Source organism: Phycomyces blakesleeanus (assembly GCF_001638985.1).
Source record: "Phycomyces blakesleeanus NRRL 1555(-) unplaced genomic scaffold PHYBLscaffold_18, whole genome shotgun sequence".
In the NCBI taxonomy this organism is placed as follows: domain Eukaryota; kingdom Fungi; phylum Mucoromycota; class Mucoromycetes; order Mucorales; family Phycomycetaceae; genus Phycomyces; species Phycomyces blakesleeanus.
This window is the reverse complement of record NW_017265151.1, coordinates 192584-211989: the sequence shown is the minus strand read 5'-3', so window position 1 is coordinate 211989 and position 19406 is coordinate 192584. Positions and strand designations below refer to the sequence as shown.

The 19406-nt window shown below is 32.9% G+C and overlaps 6 protein-coding genes across 6 annotated transcripts in view; 3 read left to right on the top strand and 3 right to left on the bottom strand.

Annotated features, from left to right (window-relative positions):
- The window catches only part of PHYBLDRAFT_182393 (GPI transamidase GPI16), a 4408-nt gene extending 2013 nt beyond the window's left edge, over positions 1-2395 (bottom strand). Inside the window, exons 1-7 of the mRNA XM_018438611.1 lie at positions 2103-2395; positions 1796-1973; positions 1323-1656; positions 1128-1214; positions 946-1030; positions 658-843; positions 457-510 (exon numbers count right to left, since the gene is read on the bottom strand). Coding sequence (XP_018288489.1) covers positions 457-510; positions 658-843; positions 946-1030; positions 1128-1214; positions 1323-1656; positions 1796-1973; positions 2103-2286 — 1108 coding nt within the window. The 5' untranslated portion in view covers positions 2287-2395. The remainder of the gene's footprint in view (positions 1-456; positions 511-657; positions 844-945; positions 1031-1127; positions 1215-1322; positions 1657-1795; positions 1974-2102) is intronic.
- Positions 2396-2643: 248 nt separating this feature from the next.
- Positions 2644-4978, top strand: PHYBLDRAFT_187918 (hypothetical protein). The gene is made up of 8 exons (XM_018439436.1): positions 2644-2924; positions 3066-3121; positions 3185-3250; positions 3321-3415; positions 3532-3649; positions 3703-3802; positions 3941-4600; positions 4779-4978. The coding sequence occupies exons 1-8, from the start codon at positions 2731-2733 to the stop codon at positions 4795-4797; spliced, it is 1308 nt and encodes a 435-aa protein (XP_018288488.1). The 5' UTR covers positions 2644-2730; the 3' UTR covers positions 4798-4978.
- Positions 4979-5204: 226 nt separating this feature from the next.
- On the bottom strand, positions 5205-6775 carry PHYBLDRAFT_171200 (hypothetical protein; the record flags this gene model as incomplete). Its single annotated transcript, XM_018436539.1, has 7 exons — positions 5205-5407; positions 5470-5586; positions 5699-5738; positions 5881-6147; positions 6238-6328; positions 6435-6466; positions 6533-6775. 7 exons carry the CDS (start codon positions 6773-6775, stop codon positions 5205-5207), a joined length of 993 nt encoding a protein of 330 aa, XP_018288487.1.
- A 1673-nt stretch (positions 6776-8448) lies between these two features.
- PHYBLDRAFT_171199 (hypothetical protein) lies at positions 8449-9692 on the bottom strand (the record flags this gene model as incomplete). Its single annotated transcript, XM_018436538.1, has 6 exons — positions 8449-8507; positions 8789-8868; positions 8913-9007; positions 9086-9129; positions 9312-9435; positions 9585-9692. 6 exons carry the CDS (start codon positions 9690-9692, stop codon positions 8449-8451), a joined length of 510 nt encoding a protein of 169 aa, XP_018288486.1.
- Positions 9693-13247: 3555 nt separating this feature from the next.
- On the top strand, positions 13248-14349 carry PHYBLDRAFT_148362 (hypothetical protein; the record flags this gene model as incomplete). Its single annotated transcript, XM_018432075.1, has 4 exons — positions 13248-13340; positions 13422-13893; positions 13972-14090; positions 14152-14349. The coding sequence occupies 4 exons, from the start codon at positions 13248-13250 to the stop codon at positions 14347-14349; spliced, it is 882 nt and encodes a 293-aa protein (XP_018288485.1).
- Positions 14350-16099: 1750 nt separating this feature from the next.
- On the top strand, positions 16100-19137 carry PHYBLDRAFT_182391 (hypothetical protein). The gene is made up of 12 exons (XM_018438610.1): positions 16100-16417; positions 16557-16669; positions 16784-16833; positions 16914-17006; positions 17193-17267; positions 17388-17522; positions 17570-17659; positions 17742-17894; positions 18016-18183; positions 18320-18529; positions 18697-18867; positions 18960-19137. Exons 1-11 carry the CDS (start codon positions 16158-16160, stop codon positions 18796-18798), a joined length of 1449 nt encoding a protein of 482 aa, XP_018288484.1. The 5' UTR covers positions 16100-16157; the 3' UTR covers positions 18799-18867; positions 18960-19137.
- Positions 19138-19406: the final 269 nt, after the last annotated feature.

Here is a 19406-nt window from a genome sequence, read left to right as displayed (position 1 = left end):
TCTTTTCAATAATATCATCATCTAAATATAAACACAGGTGTACAGAAAAGTGATTGATTAACTTTTATATACATACATACACGTATTGTTGTGTAGACATAGTATAGTCTCTGCTTACCATTTTCTGTTGATCCTAGAACATCAACCTTGAGGGTGTGCAAAAAGAACTTTAGGAACCATGGGGCCGATTCATAGTAGACGACAGGAATACTTTTGTCTGGACTACGGTTGTGAATAGTTATTCTCAGTCCGCCTCTTTCTTGGCCATATCCTGTAAAATAACGCTGAGCAGAAACCACAGGATGAATAGGTTCAAGAGCTAGATGAACAAGATAAATACAAATATCCCAAGGGAGGTTAAGGACATGGATTGATTAAAAATAAATATTCCACGAATTTCTTCTTTTTTTTTTTTTTTTTTGGGGGGGGGGGGGGATTTTTCCTTTATGTACGCACGATATTTAAAGACTGGTTCACTCCAGGACATACGGACATCAAGTGGTTGGGTAGCTATAGATACCGATAAAGAAGTATACATAGATTAGTACATTGGTTTTCTCTCTTCCCTTCTTTCTTTATATGTGTCTCTCGTGTGTATGTATATGTGGGTGGGTGCCTCTACCATTTCCCCACAAGAAATAATAATATTTTGGTTACATTGGTGTAAGTCATATACAGCGATCTGTGTATTTTCAGAGGTATGTTCGTCTCGGATTAGAGTTGGACTTGGCTTGAGTTCTCTTTCCTTGTTTACACCATCCATGTTGACCAACACACGGCTCTGACGTGCCAATGGACAAGATCCTTTTAATGTTCTCTCAAAGATGGTCTCAAGTGACCAATCTTTTATTTATTTATTATTTATTTATTCATATATATATATATATTTAAACATTATTATTACACATGGATAGAGAGAGAGAGAGAGAGAAAACAAATCCTTACCTCTTCTGCCAGTGTCTCTGACAGGATCTAGCACAGATGTAACTGTCTGCCTTAATTCCAATACACGCTCACTGCATGCCTCATCCTAAATATAGATAGATAGATAAATAGATATTCAACAAACGCATGATCCATTCTTTAACATTTAATTGGTATCAGTACCATATATCTATATATCTTACTCTGCACATTGATCTAGCCACAATTCCCATAGCGTGGAAATTCGAGTTATAAATCTTGTGGGCATTCAAGAGAACGGCAATACCAGACTAATTCACATATACATATATACACAAAGATAATAATTTTTGTATTTGTAAGCACATGGATTTGCACAGCAACATATATTTGTGTGTTTTGGTATATGTATATATTACCTTTGCTTTACAAGGCAGCATTTTGATCCAGGGTGTGAGGTTTTCTGTACACACATTTTCATGCGGAAGAGCTCCATAGCGCAATTGTGAATCTCTTTGGATACTTTTAATTTGATCTTCAGCATGAATACTACTGCTGCTTCTGTTGTCGTTGTCGTTGTCGTTGTCGTTGTTGATATATTGGTGGTGGTGACTTTCACGATCAGACTGAGATAGAGGCTCGGGTAAAAAGGACATGCGTGGTTGGGTTGTCAAGGTGTCATCGATGAAATTAAGTGAAGCACAAAACAGACCTGACAGGACATTTGTCAATGATCGCCAATTGGCATCAATTCTTATATATATATATTAAACATGTAAATATAAATAAGTGAACCTGTAATATTATAATAAGAGTAACAGTAGTAGTTTTGGCAGTAGTGTGATTCACTAGCCACACACGTATATATCTTCTTATTTGCTTAAACTCTTACTTGTTCGAGTTTTTCATCCATGCCCAGAGCTCGACACCTGTACCTGCCGATTGTTCTGGTGGATATCCCCATTCTTCATAATTCCATCGGCCTTGAGTAAAGGTCAAGTGCATTTCCTGTACATCGTATTCTTGCAACACTTGTCCGATAGCCTTTGGAAACAATCCATAGTCCAAGACTACATAATATATATATATATATATATGTATATTTATAAGCCCAGGTACACAAATGCTCCCCCTTTCTCAATATATTTCTTTTGTTCTTTCTTTTTTTTTTAATTATATTAAGAGAATAAGAGACTTACACGGAGCATTGGGGTCTGTGTGAGCTTGTACATTGGTTGTAAATTCAAAATGAGCAAGTAGTTTTCCGTCCGAAAGAGGTGTCAAGGTCAATTCTTCATCCAAAAATTCTTCTGTGGGATGAACGCGTGCAGAGACTGCATTTAGGAATCCAAGTAATCCAACAATCTTTATGATGGCACGCATTACTTCTTTGTCTCCTTCTTCTCCGTCTTTGGTGTGTTTTTTTTTATTCTATTTTATCTTGGATTCTGCAAGGTTGAAAAAAAAAAAGAAAACCAAAAAATTAAAATAAAATAAAATAATTATAATTCAAGAAAGTCATTTACTCCTGTAGTTTCTATATCTTCCTCTCTTTCTCCCCCTATTCATTTCTCTATTTTAATTTTTATATATATAAAAAGAATATAATAAGAATCTGTGACGGTGTCTGAAACCTTCTTTTTTGTAACAAATATGGAATACTTGCAAATCCAAAAAAAAAAAAAATTAACTGTACACTGTTGCTTTCTTTCCTTTATTCATTGACTTTATATATATTATTATTATTATTATTATTATTATTATTAACATCTTCAGAATCATCAACACCATCAACATTGTCAGCATCTTATTTATTTACATCTCACTATGCCTAAGCGACATCGCGCAAGTCAAATGAGAAATAGAAAGTTCCTTGACCCAAAAAAACTTGCTTTTGAAAACCAGAAATTCAAAAGAATCTTCAAAATCAATGAAGGTCTGCGTTCTCACAATCTTGAATTGCTTCGAGAATGTGGTCGGAAAGAAGGCTTTGTGAATGATGCCATGCGACGTCGTGTCTGGTGAGTAAAATTTTTTATATATGTGTTTAATGATAAAATTAAAAGGAAAATAAATGTGTAAAGAGGAGAGGAGGAAAGGGAGGTGTCTTTATTTTTTTTATTTTTTTTTATTAATTATCTTTAGTGAAATAATATCTTTAGGCCAGTTTTGTTACGTTGTGAAGAGACAATAGGGGAACCTTTGGAGATACTGACAAGTAATACAAATTTATATATGGTTGTTACTCTTCAAGAAATCTAATAATTATTATATATAAAAGATACACACAAAGATGAATCTCAGGTGGCGCTGGATGTGCCGAGATCTGTCAATAGATATCCTCCTAGTAAGTTTTCAAAGTCATAGATAAATAATAATTGTGAAATTAATTATAATCCTTTATTGTACAAATGAAGATATTGACGATGAGCGTAGAAAGGCATTACAGGATGATTTGAAGTTAGTTATTTTGCATGTGTTACGTTCTTGTCCAAGCTTACATTATTACCAGGTGATTTTTATTTTTATTTTTATTTGCATGAGATGATTATATATCAATATCAGTATCAGTATGCATTGTGAGTAACCTAGCCTACTAACCTACTAACCAATAAATTGATTTACTAGGGATTTCATGATGTCTGTACTGTATTCTTGCTCTTATTTGGCGTAAATAAGGCTATTGTACTAGTGGAGAAATTGGCCATTTATTTCCTAAGATATCCTTTATTACAAAGAAACAATAGTAAAAAAAAAAACTTTTCTACTATATAATCTTGACTTTATGCTAACTTACAGATGCGATGCTAGTCGAATTGGGACCTGTTCTAGAGGAACTCAGTTTGGTGGACAGTTTAATAATGAGTGAAGACGAAGAACTGGCTGCATTTATAAAAAAGTAAGATTTCACAAAGAAACAAAAAGAAAAGATAGAATCAGTAGTAGAAATACTCTATTGCTACTTGCTGGTTTAGTTTGATTAGATTAGATAGACATTTGATATATATATATATAAATGCTTTATTTATTGGTGTAGATCAGACATCGTACCATTCTACGCTCTCAGCTGGGTGATTACTTGGTGTAGTCATGACCTTGATGATCTTGACAAGATTACTCGCCTGTTTGATTTCTTTCTGTGTTCAAATCCTCTCATGCCCGTGTATTTTACAGCAGCCGTTGTTCTTTCTCGGCGGTCAGAGATCCTCAGGCTGGAGTGTGAATTCAGCACGGTCCATGGTTTTCTGACCAAACTCCCACAGGACATTGATGTGGAACGGTTGATTGGATCTGCTATTGAAATCGAGGGTCGATATCCGCCTATTGCACTTCAGTACAAGAGCGGAATCGGACTGGCGACCATATCAACAGTGAATACATATGACGATCTCTGGATTTCTCTTGATACAGCTACTATTATTAAAGAAGGAGAGGTCAAGGTTGATCCAGCAGTCTTGGCGGCCGAATCAGAGGCTCAGGCAAAGGCAGCACTAGAAATACCTCACAATGAACGCACCCGTCTACCGATACCCACCAAGACAACTCAAATACAAGGCAAAGACGACGAGTTCAAACACCACTCCGAGTTTGTTCTGGACAAGCTGCGTCGGTTGTCAAGACAGGATGTGTTTATGATGGCTGCCATTAGTGCTGGCGTGGGAACATTAGCGTTCTTAATATCACAAGATATATTGAGGTAAGTTTATTAAGGTTAATATTAATATTATTATTATTATTATTATTATTATTTTAAAAAAAAAGAATGATAATAATAATAATAATAATGAAGAAACTGTAAATCTCATTGAATTCAAATTGTACAATTTTCTTCTTATTTTATATTACTGTTATTGTTATTACTATCATATTACTAGAGAGTGGATACTGTTTTAATGACACATGTGATATATATATATATATAAATGTGTGTAAAATTCATAATTAATTGTTATAATATTAATACCTAGAGATTAATTACAATGACAATGAAACATACATATACAAAAATATCTTTATATTTTATTGTTATATTTTGATATGATTTTGAAATATAATCCTTTGATTTTTATAATTGAAACAGAATTGAATGATATGTTCAAAAATCAAAGATACTATAAAGTTTGAATGCTGTAATGAAAAGAAGGAAAGAAAAAGAATGTATGATTTAAGAAATCTAATGTCAAATAGATGTAAGATTTGTTGCAAAAAAGAAATACAGAAATGATGATGCCAGGAATAAATAATAAAGTAAATAATAATAATAATAATAATAATAATAATAATAATAATAATAATAACAATCAAAGTTGTGGTTTTCGACCAACTGTGATTCCTAATACCCACTCGGCACCTGGGCTCTTTTGACACTCTTTGTAGGCCTGCTGTAAGAATCCAGGGTATTTTTCTTCAGGGATATCAAGTTTTTTGCTTAGGAAAGCTTGGGCGCTCTTGAAGATATTGATCATATCCCACAAGAATTCACGGTTGATATGATCAGGTTTGGCTACAAAAATCAAGTATAAATTATGAGGATGAATATGAATATAATCAATTAGATTCACTTACACAGATGAGCTACCCTATTGTCTTGCGTGATTCTTTCAAATTGGGCTTCTTTTAGCACATCTGGGAAGAGGCCTAGGATTCGTGGTTCTTGTCCTCGATCGATCATTTCCTCAATAACTTTTGATCAATAGATTTGGTTAGAGTCAGCTTAGCATGCATAATACGGGACTCTAAATAAATAGAGTCCCCAACCAAAGCCTTTTTTTTTTTATGAATATTATTAACTTACTAGCTGCTCCCACATGGAGTACAAACTCGTTTCCAACATCCTTAAAATCACAGCGGCGACAAATTAATACACAACAGACATATAAATATTATATTATATATTATATATATGTATAAAATATTAAAATGAAAATGAAAAATTTTTGTCTATTTAAAAAAAAAAAAAAAAAAAAAAAAACTCACCAACATACTGCATTCTGTTGACTGGATGAAACCTCCAGGCTTTAATACCCGAAATATTTCCTTTACTACCTGAAGCCACTCTTCTTTCCGCAGCGCCAAAATAAATAGCCGTATGTTAACGAGATCAAAGGTATTGTCTGGAAAAGGCAAACGTTCAAGAACATTTCCGCCCTGAAATGAAACATTCGAAGGTCGGATGATATTTGGAAACACCTCACTCATGTCAATTCCTGTACACTGACAAGCAGGGAAATCCGTAGCAACATCCTTTTTTTTTAAAAAAATATTGTTTGTTTTGAATGGTTAGTAATTAATCACAGTATATAAATGTTTTTGATTTTCTTTCTTCTTTCTTACCATTATCCATGTGCCTGGTCCACATCCTACATCAAGGATTTCACAGCCATTTTCAAACAGAGCCGAGATCTCTGGATCATCGAGAAAATTTCTATATTAATTTGATAATGATAATGACAACGGTCAATAAAAAAAACAGATATATAGCTATATGTTCCACTTGATTTTGTTTTGTTGAATATTTTTTTTTTCTTTACCCGTTGAAAAGAGATTTCAATGCAAAGTGTTGCTATGATAATAAACAAATATATTATTATATATATATATTTATATAGACAGACAAATAGATACTTACGCCTACAAGTCTATCCATTTCTTCTTCATCGTTTGGTAGCCAGTAGGTAGATTGTTGAGTGTTGTGGAAGTGACGTCCCTGACGAACTATTGAACTATCGGTGGACTGAATGGGGCTCAGGCTTTCATTTGAAGGTCGTGTCGACTGAGGGGATTGTGAATTCGAGTTGGAATTGTGCAAGTGAAAGTTGTGAGAGTGAGAGTTATGTGATCGTCGTCTGTAGGTTGAGAATTTGGCACCCATTGTGTAGATTATTCTTGGTTACTTTATTTATTTATTTATTTTCAAGATAAAAGAAAAAGGATAAATTGGGTATATCAAATATAAAGAAGAAGAAAATAATAAAAGAAAGGAAGAAAGGAAGAAATTCAATTGAAAGATCAATATATAAATTTATATATTTATAAGACACACAATAAAAGAAAGAAGGTTTGGAATTGTGTATAGTGAAAAAGAGTATTATATATAAAATAAAATCTATTGTATAAAATAAAAAAGATACACAATGTAATATAAACACAAAACGGGCGTTGAATACAATAAAACCACGAAAATTATCCATTTTATTTTATTTCTGTTTGGGTAAATTGATGCTTGCAATTTTCATCAGCGTATTTTATTACTGTTTAAGCTTTAAAGAGACAATCATTAGCCAAGTAGCACAGAAGACGCAATTAAGTCTATGGTCCAAAAAGAGAAAGAAAAGGAAGAAAGATACTTTAAAATTATACATATATATAAGTACATTGTGGAGCAATATTAGACTTCATTCTTGGCCAAGATAAATTGCCCGGCCAGGCGGCCAGAATAAGAAATTAAACGTGTGTAATTTGGCTTGAAGGTGTCCCTTTTATTTTATTTTTACCTACAGAATTCCCATTGTCCCAATACTTAATAACCAAACTAGTCTGTCTATTGGTCTGTCTGTCAAATACATAATTATATCAATATATTTATATATTTATATACTTTTTCTTTTAAAAAAAAATTTAATAAGAATATAATTAATAATTAATTCTTCATTCAAATCTATACAGTCCTTGACAGACAGACATATATATATCTAATAGTTCATTTTTTCTTATATTGAATATAGTCTATTTTCTTAAATTCACAGTGTTCTTCAAGCCAGGCCAGGCCAAGCCAAGCCAAGCCAAGCCAAGCCAAAAAGAAAACGAAGAAGAAAAAACATTCGATAATACCAACAATCTATCAATCTTATACGTATTAAATGTGAGGGAAGACAAAGGAAAAATACAAAACCAAAAAAAAAAAAAAAGACACAGTCATTTTCTGATCTTCTTGTCTAATTTTACAGGAAGGACAGTCATATATACCTTTCATTTGTTTCTTGACTTTAAATAACAGGCCAAGACATTAAAAACAACTACCCTCCTTTTCTTCTGCATATTCTTATTAGCTAGATAATCGAATTCACTAACCTTTTTATCTATCTATTGATATATCGACCTTATCTATAGCATGTACTTTATATTTTAAATGGACTAATTAATGTAGACTGATACTGTAAAATCCTTCTCTGCCATAATCTGATATTTTCTATAATAGCAATAGATAACAAATAAGAATGACATTTTAATCGCCATAGTCCAGTTTCATTAATATTCGACTGGAAAGCAATAGTAGTAATAGCATTTCCCTTTAAAAAAATAATCTAAAAAAGGCGTTTTTGAATATCTGAGATTTTGTTTGATTTGTTTGTTTTTGGGTCTCTTTTGATCACTTCTTGAGTACAAATGCAAATAAGCTAAAACAGGCCATATTTTAGCACTGAAAAATATAGCGGTAGGTAGTTTTGATTTAATTATCAGAACAGCTAACATAATATGATCTGTCAATATAATTTTTATCCATACACACACACCAGTTGTGTATGTGTGTATGTGTCTTTACTGTTATTCAAAATGGTCACAAACACCCTCAGATAAATCGTGATTCACACCAAGAACGGCCACTGAATTTTACATTAAATTATAGTTTTCTGTTAAATAAATGAGGTAAAGCAGATGACGCCTAAAATCTCTCTTTCTTTCTTTCTTCTACTCCCCCAAAGGAAAAAAAGAAAAGTTAAAAATAACCATAATCATAAATAAAAATAGTAATGCTAGTTTAGTGTCAATGTAAACAGACTAGCAAGAAAAGCATACAAAGCAGGTGCCAAAAGAGTCAGGAACAATAGACAAAGGGAAATAGATAGATAGAGAGAGAGAAATCTCATAGTAGATATATATTTACCTTGAAAATGAACAGAGAAAAGAACATGAATATATATGTAGACCTTTGATTTACCAAGGAGATCAAAATATCCTACATTCCTTCCCAATAACAACAAAAGTGGTAATAGTAATAGTAGTAGTACCTCGATTCTCTAATAGCAGGAAAGAAACAAGGTACACAAGTGCTAAGGGTCACACCATTTGACAAAAACAAGTGCACACACCACCAGAAAATGTTCTGTACAACTATAATCAACACCAAAGAATATATATATATATATATATATATACTATATATACCTGTTTACTTGCTTACTGTAACACCGCCACTAGACACTACTTTACTGACATTAGAAAGCACTTCACTAACATTACAATATCCCCATAAATTTAGTTTGTATGGTTTGATTTGAAGGGGGCAGACAGTTAGAAAATACATTTTATTAGTTTTCTATTGCCATCAAAATACAGAACGGTACAAGCTATCAATAAGAAATCCTCCCAAAAAATATTGAAACAAATGGATACATCGTATTCCTTACAGTAGTTTCCAAATGCTTGGCTGACTATGTCCCATAACTTGCATGTCACCCAGAATAATACATAGATAAACACACATATATATATAAGACTAGCATAATCTGATCTGTACATGACTGTAATACACTAAATATATACATTTATAAGCTTCCTCATTCTTTTCCTTCTCTTCATTTTTATTCTGACTCTTATCAACTCATTTCGTATAATTTATCAACGTCAATATAAAACGTGTATTTGAATCCCACGGTGAGTTCATTTAGAAACGTGATTACCTCACATTTTTTTTTTAAAAAAAGAGATGCGTTTGTCTCGGTAGCTATTAATCCGGAAACCTGAAAAGATCTTTGATATTTTAGCAAGCCGAGTCCAAGTTCAGCCATGTCGGTATTCTCTTAATTTTAGAAGAAATAAAGCAAACAAGCAGCATATAATATACGCATATTGTTTTTGACCAAATATGATACCTTTCTCTTCCTCCGCTTCTTCTCTTCTTCTTCCTGGAACTGATGGCTTTTGATTACAATTTTATTTTATTTTATTCTTAAAGGGAAAAATATTTATTTATTTTATTTTTATGTACTACCTTGAAAAATATCTGTGTCCCTGGGACGGAGCAAAACGGACACATCAATACACACATACCGAGTTGAGCATAGAATATCTTAGAGTTATCTGATAAGCTGACAGAAAGACTATATATTTTTATTTCATTTTGTCGCAGCCTTCTTGCAACCATATTTTTCTCTCTTGTTGCAAAAAAAAAAGAATATTGAAAAAATAACATTGAAGTAACTAGGCAACTAGGCAACTAGGCAACTAGGCAACTAGGCAACTAAATAACAAAATATGGTACGGAGATGAATTTTCCAGATTACTGGGAAGCAAAAGAAGAAGAAAAAAAGTAAATGTGATCATCCCAAAGAATAGGGGAGAGGAGAGTAATGAGAGAAAGGCTTACTTTGTTTTGTTTTTTTTTGGGTTATTCCATACATTCAAATATGACACGACTCTAAAGATTTGTAGTAAGAAAAAAAAAAGGTAAAATAAAATTCTAAAGGGGTAATCTTGTTAAATAGGACCAATCACTTCACTTATTGCTCACCGCATGTACCAACTTGGAGTGACTGCCAATTACATACATTTGAAAAATAAGAAAGTGCACATGAAGTTACCCTTTTACCACCCGGTTTACCGGGCAAATAATAACCAAGCACTACAAGCCAAAACAAGCATAAGGTTTGTTACAAGGAAGACATTTCTATACACTCAAGATAGAAATAAAAATAAAAAGAATAATGAGAATAGCATGTTCTTTCACATGGACTGCATCGTTACATATTTTAAGGTAAAGTAATTCTTATCAAGGGATCCTTAATGCGCCAATTTATTCTGACCATCGTACCCCACCTTCACATCCACAAAAAGAATTAAAGAATTAAAGAAAATAAATTCAATCAATCAATCAATCCTCACAGGTTGTGCAAGGGTCCATTGCAAATAAGGATGTAGGAAATTTGGCTGTGGATAGTCTGAATTTATCTTTAATGGATATTATAAAGTGTCCTCATTCTTCAATAAACTCCAAACAATATATACATATAACTGATCCAAGTACTACTTTACTTTACTTACAGCATACCCACACTCAATAAATAGCAAAAGATATAAATATAAAGAACAAGAGTAGAGAATGCAAATTAGATAATAACATGCTTTCTAATATCACAATTCCCAAAAAAATAAAATAAGCTTACAAATGAAAAAAGAACAACGGCAAATACTATATGCATTTTTGCCCTTAGATAGAGTCAAGATGTGCAAATTCCTCCAAGTTACAGCCTCAAATTTACATATCAATAGACTATTTAAAGCGCTTACACACTTACCCACACACAAACATGTACACAAGTACACATACACACAGATATCGAGAATACAGCCACAATATTTGGGTCTACGAGGGGATTTTCAGGCGAGAATCACACAAGTATCTAGATGACATTAGTCAAAGATAGTCTTACTGCATAAATCGTACTACAGCAAGACATATTCCAAACGCAAAGACTATTGGTAACTCTTAAATCTACAGAACATAAGATGAACACTATTTTTACTTTATTTTTGTGCGAAAAAAAAATGAAAAGAAATAAAGAAGAATTAGAGATTGATTACCTGAGTCATATCTATATGTAGACACCTATTTCACTGATCTTCTCGACTATTACTTGGTACCATATAATTCCAAAAACAACAAAAAACTAGTGGTTGAGTTAAGATCTTATTGATTACACCGACCAAGCTGCCAAAAAAAAAAACTCTATTTTAAAGATTACATCACTTCTCCAACTGGAAAACTCTATAATATATGTTATTGTTTTCAACAACAGCCGAATTAATTATCCATGCAGCTGTAGTCCATAAATGGTAACCTTTTACCTAAAGTTTCTTTCATCACTCTTGTCTCCTCCACCCTTACCCCACTCTTTCCCTCCCTTCGACAGACTTTTAAAACGATGTACAGCCAGGAGCTAGGTTTACATTCAAGATCTTGCTATATATATTTGAGCTTATTGATGTACCAATGATAGACAGACGTAATTGACGCACAAAGAAATAAATTGTAAAAAAAAAAGCATAAAACAAGTATTCTGGATTACAGTTTGTATATATATTGTTGGTGCTGTGTTCAACTTACCATGTGGCAACCAAGGTCGGACATGAAAAATTAAAGGTTTCTTTACTTTACTGTACTTTATGATGAATAAAATCCCCACACAACCAGAAGACTGTATTGTAATACCTGTTATCATATTGATCTTGATAATACCAAACGAGGCATAGGACAAGAACTTCAAGGCTAAAATATGACGCTGATAATGATGATAATTATGATGGATATAGTCAATTGTGTAGTGTGCCAATCTATCAGTTTATGGAATTAACACAGAAAGCCAAGGTGCATTTTCATAATATCCTAAAGAAAACAATAAAAAAAAAATCTGAGCAACATATACACACTTTCTTTTTCCTTCTTTCTTCTTCTTGATATCTATATGTATATATTCTGGGGTATATTTATTCAACCCACCACCATTGCCAATTAAGTAAATATTAATTGTGAAGTATATCTATATAACTACGAATGCACCCCCGCACATTTCTGTTAGATTAACAGCACGTAAATATATTGCTTAAACAAGAGTCAAGACATTTGTTATTTAAATTGTAAAATGAAAATGAAATAAAATTAATAATGATAATAATAGAAAGCTTTCAATTCATAATAACAAATTCCTTTCAAATAGAAAAAACATCGACAGAGAAAGAGGAGGAGGAGGAGGAGGAGGAGTGGGGTTTAAAAATAACAACACATTTGGCTGCATTAAAAGCTGTCATTTTTATAAATTTATATCATTTTCAGGTACTGAAATCCTCAATCACACCCATATGGCACATAGATCAAGCCATACTCAAGCATAATAATATTAATTGTAAACTTATCTATTAAATCACTTTATGTAGTAAGTTTTAGGACATAACTTTCACTTTGTTCTAAAAGCGTACTTTGGCTCTAAACATTCGCCGGCCTCAAAAGGATTCGCTAATGGTGCTCTCCAGCATACGGAGCAAATTCGTTCAGGAATGGAAAAATGTCATGAACTACGTACACTGTAGTAAATGGCAGGTTTTATAACCCCGTAATCGTAGGAATTGGGATCGTGTATTTCCTATGGTTGCGGGGTTATAAAACCTGCCATTCACCACAGTATAATATAAATAGCAGTAGTAGTTCAGTGTAGGAACCTTGAAAATTTTTGATATAACCAATTTTCTTTAACAAATCCTACACAAGTTCTCACGAATCTTCGTTCCCTATTTTAAAATCTCTCTTAACAAAACTTCAGCAACCACAACAGTGTGAATATAAAGTCAAGATGCGCACATGTCTTGTTCGGGAACTTTACGAGCACACGATGATTCAAAAGCCAATTCTCTATAATGCTTTCGATGGATTTGAAGAGGATGCCGTGAAGATATTCTTGTCTGAAAACGAAAGAGATGTTTTTTCAAGCCTGAAACAGTTTAAACGCAAGTACTACTAAGATCAGAAGGCTTTGTTTTTGGCCAAAATAATGAAAGTGCTTATGGGGATACCCGTTAACGCCCAAAAGCAACAATGGATACGTCAAAGTGAAGCCAATTATTCTGGATATTTTATATGGGAGCTTTTTAAGATCGTCACCGAGTACAGCCACAACAAGACTCTTTGTTTTGAAGTGGGCGAATATAAGGTTCAAGCCATCAAAAACGAGATCATTCGTCGAGGAGATAAAGAGTTGGAGTCGTGTAGTTACAACGTCGATGGCTGCCACACAGCTCTGGTTGGGGGGAAGACTATAGAACTCTCAATTTTAGAGGTGACTGGTCATTGTGGACTTTTTGACATTGCTCGAGCTACGCAAGACCATGTAAAAGGGGGATTTGGTGTTTTGGCGTTGCTTCAAGAAATTGCCCACGTTTTCGAATTTGGGTCACTAGACACGTTTCACAAAATACGGATTTATTTTGTACATGTATTAGGTAAAGGAGACAGTTTCTTAAAATGTAATACTACTAATATTTTGTGTCTAGAGGAAAAAATACGCTTATGGTCAATAGAACAAGTTTCGCGAGGAGTTTGCGTGATGGAATTGATTGAAATGGCGGATATGCCTACAAACTTTGAAGATAATGAGATGTGCATTAGAGATGTCACCAACCTTTTCTGCATGTATAAAGTAAGAATATTGAGAGTTATCTAGAAAACTGTAGTAGCTAACTGGTTTTTCCTTTCAACAGAATGGTTTAGAGAAGAGCTTAACCCAAATTGAACAATTAGAAAGGGAACACAAACAAGTCAAGCTCTCAGTTTCAAGGAAGACAGTTAATCCTGCTTCTACGATTAGTTTAGTCGACTCGCTCGAAAAGGGCTGTATACTGAAAATCAAAGGCGAATACATACCTGGGTATCCCGATCTGAAAGTATCGACTTCCTGATTTAATAAAAATATGTTTGTACGATTTGAAACCGTATTTTATATCTAACAGAATACAAATTTACATATAAAAGACATGTATTTATTCTTTGTGATGGACGAATTCAATTATCTTTTATTATGTTAAATACTTTACGAAATTACATAGAATGAGCTAACTTGAAAACATGGGTGATTGGCTTTTTATTAGTGGTCAATCACTATAAGCTAGTCAGCACAAAAAAGCTCAAATATGTGCATTTATTACACGGAGAGTTTATACAAACATACATTTATTAGCTTTGAATTAAAAGATTGAGCCAATGCAGGTCTAGGTTATAATATTATAGTGAAAAGGTATTAAAGTTGAACATTAAGCTTGCTTCTCTTTTTCTTCTCCCTATTGGACCGATTTTTTGAATAGAGATGATACAGCCTAGATAAGCTACAGGAATCATCAATTGGTGTGAACAGACTAAAAGTTCAAAAAAAAAGGGCAAAAAAAGAGCAAAATTTTAAGTCATATTATTGGGCTAGATATTTAATTAATTTTGCTCTTTTTTTTGCCCTTTTTTTTTGAACTTTTAGTCTGTCCACACAAAATGTTTGAGATTTTCAGTTCTTGAAAAAACCAAAAACGGCCAAAACGGCCGTGCGTACCTCTTGTAGTGTAACTCCTTCATATGGATTTTAAATAGGAGCTAGTTAAAAAGGTGTAATTACTTGGATTTATATTCTCTTTTTAAAAAAATAATCGTTTAAAGAAGTTTGTTTTACTTTAGGCAGCAAACGGCCGTGTACGCTTTAGATACTACACAATCACCAAATTACTCACACACTGAATATTTTGTTTCTCATAGAACCTTATAGAACAATAGACGTGACTTATAAATAATAAGTCACGTATTCAATATCCTTCCTAACACTATGAGCCATTTTTGCGGTGACTTTTCTTTTTAGCTGCCTCGGTTTTCTTTTCTGACGTGACTTTTTTATTTCAATCTCAAGGACTCTTTTTTTCATATGGCGTCACAATTTTAAAAGCCAATCAAAATAATTTAAAAGTCATTGACTCATTTTTCAAACACCAATCATTTTAATTTTCACGTTCCGTGACTTTTTTTCAATTGCAAAAGGTCGTACAAGAGCTGAACTATTTTGTCTATAAAAAGGGGCCAAAAGTTTGCAAATTTTTCAGATCTTTATTGTGGCGGTTATCTACGTAGTCTGCTCATAGATGTGGCCTTAGTAAACCGGTCGAAAGACTTTCACAGTTGAAGACCTATAAACCAAACTATATAAACCACGCGATGTCTATGCAGGTGTAGAATGCTGATAACCTATCTGTTGCCCACTGCGAGTTTTTTGAAAATTTTCTCGTCCAACAGGAAGATCCCACATTCATCATTGGCTGGCCACCAATGGTAAATAAATTCAATAAAATAAATGAAAATGAACCAATCAAAATCTATATAAATTGATTTTCTTAAATCATTTTATATAGATTTTGATTTTTTTTTTTTCAATTTTTTTTTTGTGTTTTTTGTGTTTTTTTTTTTTATAAATTAAAATTAAAATTAAAAAACTATAAATCTCAAACCCCCCTTTATTTTATTTTATTTCATATAATACAAAGTTTTTGTCTATAGGCAAATAAAATTGTTCTACTGCCATTTTTTTTTACTCATTCAGCTGTACAGAAACACGCTTGTATACATATACAGATCTATATATATTTTTCATCCTCCTACCTGACTTACGTCTACATCTTTGATTTCTTTTTCCCTTTTTCTCTTTTTTCTTGTTCTTCTAATCAGATAGTCCATTATAATGTCAGAAGCATTCAATGGTACATCTTACCGTCCAGTTTCATCGGGTCAGAGAAGCGGTGACCGTTCTCCTCAACTGGACGAAATTATCGCCCTTCTCCAGTCAGTAGACCCAAATGACAGTGAAATCCAGTTGAAGCAACCAAAGAGCATGCTTGCTTTTATGAATGAAGAACAACTCAGGGCCTACACCTCACAGAATCTCGATCCTCTGACTATACTGAGTCCTAATGAAAACAGTCTTGGCTATCTTTACTTTATGTAAGAAGGAAATAACGACACGTATAATTATATATATATATACAGGGATATATATATAATTATAAAAGAAACAAAAAGTGAGGAAAATGATTGGACATTTGGAATTGAGATACATTGGTATGATGCATATAAATCTTAGTACTGCGCGATGCTGTGCTGCAACAAGCGAGAATGCACAACAGCTATTCGAACTCTTGAGTCACTTTATCAGTGTATTTGATGTTCAACAAGTGCTTGGAGCCCCAGCTAGAAGTATGTTCTGTTTTATTTTATTTTATTTTATTCTGCTTTTTGAATATATATATGTGAATCTTGTATTGATTTATGCATATATAAACCTTTATTCCTTTAAATATAATTTATTAGTTGAGTTTATTGCCAAAGCTCTCGATACCCTGGCTAATGGATTAAAGAGAGTATGTATACAAAGATGGAAACAGAAGAAGAAGAAGAAGAAGGAGATATTGGTATTGATATTAAAATATCAATCGTGTAGCCCTTGTTACCTATTCAACCTCTTGCAGACGCGATCCAGCGCCTGAACCCTGAACTCAATACCCTGACCACACTACATGCTCCTCTTGTAAAGGTAAAAACCCAAAAAAAAATAAGAAAAAAACGAAGGCATTATAAGATACAATGTATATATAACTATTCAAAATAAATATCTTTTTATCACACACAACACATACTTTGCTATTATTGTCATTATTATTACTATTATTACTATTATTTGAATTTTGGATTTCGATTTATATGTATGTACCATACATAGGCATGTTTGATAAGCAAGATGTACAAATATCCACTTTCCATTCTTGATAGCGATATTGATCATGTCGACCCAACGGCAAGTTATAATTTTTTATTTTAATTTTTTATTAACAATAATATGCTTCATTTAAAAAGAAAATATAAACATACACATAGACATACACCATACCAATATATCTAATACCGTATTACTTAGATTTATGGAGTGACAATTGTTGATTTTCTCGAATACCATTACGATGCTTCCTTGATATACATTGGTAACAAACAATTTGAACGTGCCCTGGATTTCTTGAGTATAGCAAGTATTATCACTATTCTTTATCATTTTGTAATAAATCTTGAGCTTGGTATATTAATGTGCATATGTTTAAATAGGCCATTTCTGCACCTGCTAATATTCCTAGTGCTATTCAGTTTGAAGCCTACAAAAAGTATTGTCTGGTGTCTTTGATTCAGGACGGAAAGGTAAATACTCAAAAAAAAAACAACAACGACAAAATTATCTATAAATGTATGTATTCAATTACACGATAATTATTCACAATAGATCCGCATTCTTCCAAAATACACAGCTACAGTTGTGGACAAGGGATTTAAGCTTCAGTACGAGCACTATATCACAATTGCTAAGGCCTATGAACAAACCAATATAAGCAAGTTTGATGAACTTATTTTAAGTTTCAAGGGAACTTTGGAACAGGTAAATGATCAAAAAAAAAGCAGAGAGAAAAAGAGTGGAAAAAAATAGGTGCAAAGTATGAAGGTTTTTCAAGGGACAGATAGCTTATATAAACACACGCACAAATATTATATATATATAGGATCAGAATTTCGGGTTAGCCAAACAATGTGCAGTCGCTCTTCGTCTCAAGAAGATCAAAGCTCTCACAAAGGTTTACAAGAAAGTGGATATTCAGGATATAGCTGTGAAATTGGATCCCAAAGGAAAAATCACCCCATTCCAGGTTGAACAAATGGTGGTTCGAATGGTAAATAAATAGTCTCTATTTATTATATATATGTATATGTATATGTATTAAATATCCATTTATATATATATTTACTTAATATGATATATGTATGTATATATTCATTTTCTATATTCATTTTATCTTTTAACTTTAGATCAATACGGATCAAATTTCTGCCACGATATTGCATGTCGTAACAGATGGCACAAGTAGAAAGATGGTCAGCTTCCACGACATTGACAATTCTCGTTTGCCAAACACAACTCAGCACCTACAAGCTGAATGGAAACGCGTGGCGGCTGTGAGTGAAAGAACAGCAAAGATTGATAAAGAAAAGGGGCTTGATAAAGCATTCCAAAGCAAGGTAAAATATTTTTATACACAAGAAAAAAAAAGAATAATAGATAGACAGATAGACAGATAGGCAGATAAATATGTATATATGTGTGAATGCGTGAATGTGTGTGAATATATAAATGCGTGAATGTATGTGTATGTATATGTGTGGTTTTCTAATAACTATGTGATAAGTTTATGGTCCTGAGCGTTCATGGTGGACAATCAACATCAATGCAGTATGAAGAAGATATTGACCTTCCACTCAGCAAGGAGGGAAAACTTTCTGTGATTTAAGATCTTTTGCTCAATTCATCCACAGCTAACTTGCCCGTTTGTACACCTAAATCAAGTAAAGAATGAATGGTGAGTCGATTTTGTTTCCAGAATGTATACACACACATATATATATATATATATAACTATATAATTGTACTCACTATCGCTTAATGGTAAAGCTATAGATAGCTTTCTTATCTTCTTGGTCTTTATCTGTGGCCGAACTACTGATACTGGGATAGGAGATTTGTGGACCAGAAACGTAGAAATCGAACCCATTAATAAACTAAAACATACAGACACAGACACACACACACACACAAACGACAATAAATAAGATTCATGTGTTCGGTCCAGACTTTTTCTCGTTTATATATATATCAGAAACTTACTTCTTCGCCGCTCCTCTTCCTCTACTCCCACATACTACCATTGACAATGGAAGGTCTCTTATCTAATCAGTTAGATCAATGTATTAGATTACCCGAGATCGAGACTTGTATTTCTTAGGAGAAAGAAAGAAAAAAGACTGATATTCTATAAAACAAGTAAAATTCTCACCAGTGTTCCTAATACATCCTTAACGCGGCCAGATATGGCATGTGTAGTCAATTTAATATCGTACA

Excerpts from the sequence above, each read along its gene's own strand:
- PHYBLDRAFT_182391 (XM_018438610.1), top strand. The coding sequence starts at position 16,158 with ATGTCAGAAGCATTCAATGGTACATCTTACCGTCCAGTTTCATCGGGT. Across the intron at positions 16,834-16,913 it reads TGGCTAATGGATTAAAGAGA|CCCTTGTTACCTATTCAACC; the intron begins GTATGTATACAA and ends TCAATCGTGTAG. Across the intron at positions 17,523-17,569 it reads TCACTATTCTTTATCATTTT|GCCATTTCTGCACCTGCTAA; the intron begins GTAATAAATCTT and ends ATGTTTAAATAG.
- PHYBLDRAFT_187918 (XM_018439436.1), top strand. The coding sequence starts at position 2,731 with ATGCCTAAGCGACATCGCGCAAGTCAAATGAGAAATAGAAAGTTCCTT. Across the intron at positions 2,925-3,065 it reads GCCATGCGACGTCGTGTCTG|GCCAGTTTTGTTACGTTGTG; the intron begins GTGAGTAAAATT and ends TAATATCTTTAG. Across the intron at positions 3,650-3,702 it reads TTTATTACAAAGAAACAATA|ATGCGATGCTAGTCGAATTG; the intron begins GTAAAAAAAAAA and ends GCTAACTTACAG.